The following is a 3008-nucleotide window of genomic DNA, read 5'->3' as shown; positions in this document are numbered from 1 at the left end:
AAACCTGAAGGACACACACAAACACAAAGACCAATGTCAACACTGAAGTTTACATGTTTAACAGCTGCATTCACTGACCCCAGTAAGAACTTTACTGCACCAAAAACAGTCACTAATAAGGTTTTTACGAGTCTCGCAACAACTCAGTAACTTTCAGTCACTCTCAGTGTGGGCTCTGAAAAACAGTTAAAATGATCATATTAATGATGATGATGATATTAACTTTAACTCCTTTTTTTGCACTGCAACACACACTCAAATAAAAAAAAAACATTTTAAACGTCACTTTTATTCACTGTATTTCACTGTGTGCTCTACTGTGTCATATTTGGTTGGATGGCTGTTCTTCAAGTGCAAACCCAGCTGAAACTGTGTTAGCTGATATACTGTATATATTGGATGACATGGTCCACATTCAAATCAGTATGGGCCATATATATTTTAACTGAATATCTCTCTATGCTCTATTAGGATCTGCGTGTATAGAAACAGCAGTGCTCATGTTTAAAAAGCAGTTTAAAAACAAAAAACAAAAAAAGGTTTAGGACTCACCTCAAGAAAGTCGAACAGCAGCGTAGCCGTGATGTCTGCCAGGGGCTCCATGTTGAGCATCTGAGCCAACCAACGCCAGCCATTGTTCAGACCGTGAGGAGCAGCCTGAAACACAAGAAGGAAAAAGTGTTAGAGTTTAACACAACAGAGAAACAAAGGTTTAAAGATGCAGAAGCTTAATAATATGTTTAAATGGTGCTTGAAATAGCGCAGTCACGCTGATCATTCAGTGAATGAACAAACAGACAGAAAGTGAGACAGCTTTTACCCCCTGCTTGGAGCCGTAGGGCCACCTCAGCTGGATTATGGCAGCATAGAGACGGATCATCCCCGACATCCTCTTCAGGAAACTGTCCTGACCTTCAACCCCGGAGTCGTCCACACGGTAACCAAGAATCCTGATGAAGTGAAGGTAAAACATATAGCAGATGAAAATCTGTACTCTTCTCAGACACAACACTTTTATTTATTTTTTATTAATCCAACATAATAACTGAGTGAAACACATTTCTGTCTCCCTGACCTCTGATATTCCTCCACCTGTGTGCCTTCCTTCATTGGAGGGTAATGTGGGACTGCGTACGGACATTTCTTGTGCAGGTGGGCGAGGATAAAGTCACCCACTCGAGGGTGCAGCTCCCAAACGCCAGAGGCCACCACGGCGATGGGGAAGGCAGCTTCGTGGTGAGACGCCACCTCCTCCTCTCCTTGTTTCTATAGGAGGAAAAAAAATATGTTTTTTTTGTACACTAAATACTGGGAACATGAATGTACACAGTCGTACAGGAACATGTGGCCCTAAAACTGCAAGAGTTAAGGGTTTCAATGGCACTGAAGTCATCAACTGCATATTAAAAAAATGGATAGCACACTGTGATCTAATTTATTCTGCTCCTAATCAATAACAATCTTTGAGGTCTGTCTCACACAGCAGTATTACAAGTTAGCTGAAAAATGTCAGTGTCTCAGTGAACACCAGGAGCCTCCTCGAATCAGGAACATGGACTGAAGTCAAAGAGCTACTTCCAGTTGCACTCTGTAAAGTTACCCAGATAAACACGGTTATCTTGATTCAGCCGGTCTTAAAGGACATTTCTATTGAACGCTGCTACTAAAGATTGACTTATTAATCAATCATCCAGTGTATAAGATTTCATTCCGAAACCCCAAAATATTTCATTTACAATCTTATAAAACACGGGGGGAAAGCAGCAAATGTTCATATCTTGACAGTTATTTTTGAGTGACCATATTTTGGTTTTGCCACAAACATTTATTCAATTCGAAGAGTTTCTGGGCTAATTTATCAACCACCACCAGGTGGACTCACCACAAACTTCTCAGCCAGTTTGTAACTGACGAAGTCCAGGCCCTGTGGATGCTGGGAGGTGGAGACAGACTTCCCTCCCGACACCACCGGCCGTCCCGACAGCAGCTTGTCAATCTTGTCAAAGATTTCTTGGAGCTGTGATCCAGAGTTGCTGGAGATTTGACTGACAGGGATGCTGGCTGCTTTCTGGAGCTCCAACTTCAGCTTCTTTGTCTGAGTCCAGAGAGGAGAAATTAAAGCATCTGTACAGAGTTTTGCTCACAAGTAGTATCACTAATACTCTGCCACAACAGCGCTTAATATTACGGCTGGTTATTGAACCTCGATACTTGGTGAGTACTGAACAAAATCTGTCCATAACTAGACTAATTTAATGTACTTGTATGGCTGAATCTACTTATAGGAAAACCCTCCTCTCTGCCTGGAACAATCGTCTGCTCTTTTCTTTAATTTATGAAGCACTTTGTGAAATGTTGAATAGTATAAATGAACCATTAATATCTTTATTGTTTAATTTTCCGGTTACATGATAAGCATTCATGCAGAGAAGCACCAACTCACCTGGGCGTCTTTAGGGGAGTTGAGTTGTTCGAAGGACTGAGCGCACTGAGCAGCTGAATGCTGCAGCTCCTTGTACCATTTCAGTGTGCTTTCTTCAGCGCTGTTCTGCAGCCCTGTTGGAAGACAGTAACAGTCCAATTAAAAGGAAGCAACTAAAGGCAGAGACGAAACCAGAGCTAAAAGGAGAGTGAATATTGGACGTACGTTCATCAGGTTGACACAAAAATGATTTGAACTGAATACTGAACGCTGGATGTGTAAACAGGCAACTGTTTACAAACACCTTCTCCATATCAGCCTTACAAAAGATAATGTATCAGTGTGGTTTACCACTTTTTGGGCTGCATTCCAGCATCTTTTTGGTATTTTGGACAGTGACAGTTGAGAGAGACTGAAAATGCAGGGGAGAGAGAGGGGATGACATGCAGCAAAGGGCCCAAGCTGAATTCAAACCCGGGAAGATGCGCCTGTTATACAACCTGTAATGTATAGTCTGCACTGCCTCTGTCCATTTTCAATAAAAAAAAAAAAAAAATTAATATAATATAATATATATATTATATTA

At 41.3% G+C, this 3008-nt stretch overlaps 1 protein-coding gene across 1 annotated transcript in view; it reads right to left on the bottom strand.

Annotated features, from left to right (window-relative positions):
• gle1 (GLE1 RNA export mediator) overlaps positions 1–3008 on the bottom strand; it is an 11283-nt gene that overhangs the window by 3847 nt on the left and 4428 nt on the right. Inside the window, exons 8-12 of the mRNA XM_035658017.1 lie at positions 2444–2556; positions 1883–2095; positions 1076–1266; positions 821–950; positions 553–657 (exon numbers count right to left, since the gene is read on the bottom strand). Coding sequence (XP_035513910.1) covers positions 553–657; positions 821–950; positions 1076–1266; positions 1883–2095; positions 2444–2556 — 752 coding nt within the window. The remainder of the gene's footprint in view (positions 1–552; positions 658–820; positions 951–1075; positions 1267–1882; positions 2096–2443; positions 2557–3008) is intronic.

This window comes from Morone saxatilis, unplaced genomic scaffold (assembly GCF_004916995.1).
Source record: "Morone saxatilis isolate NCDOM2014 unplaced genomic scaffold, NCSU_SB_2.0 Contig16, whole genome shotgun sequence".
In the NCBI taxonomy this organism is placed as follows: Eukaryota; Metazoa; Chordata; class Actinopteri; family Moronidae; genus Morone; species Morone saxatilis.
The sequence above is the reverse complement of the archived record's forward strand: the minus strand, read 5'-3'. Positions and strand labels throughout refer to the sequence as shown.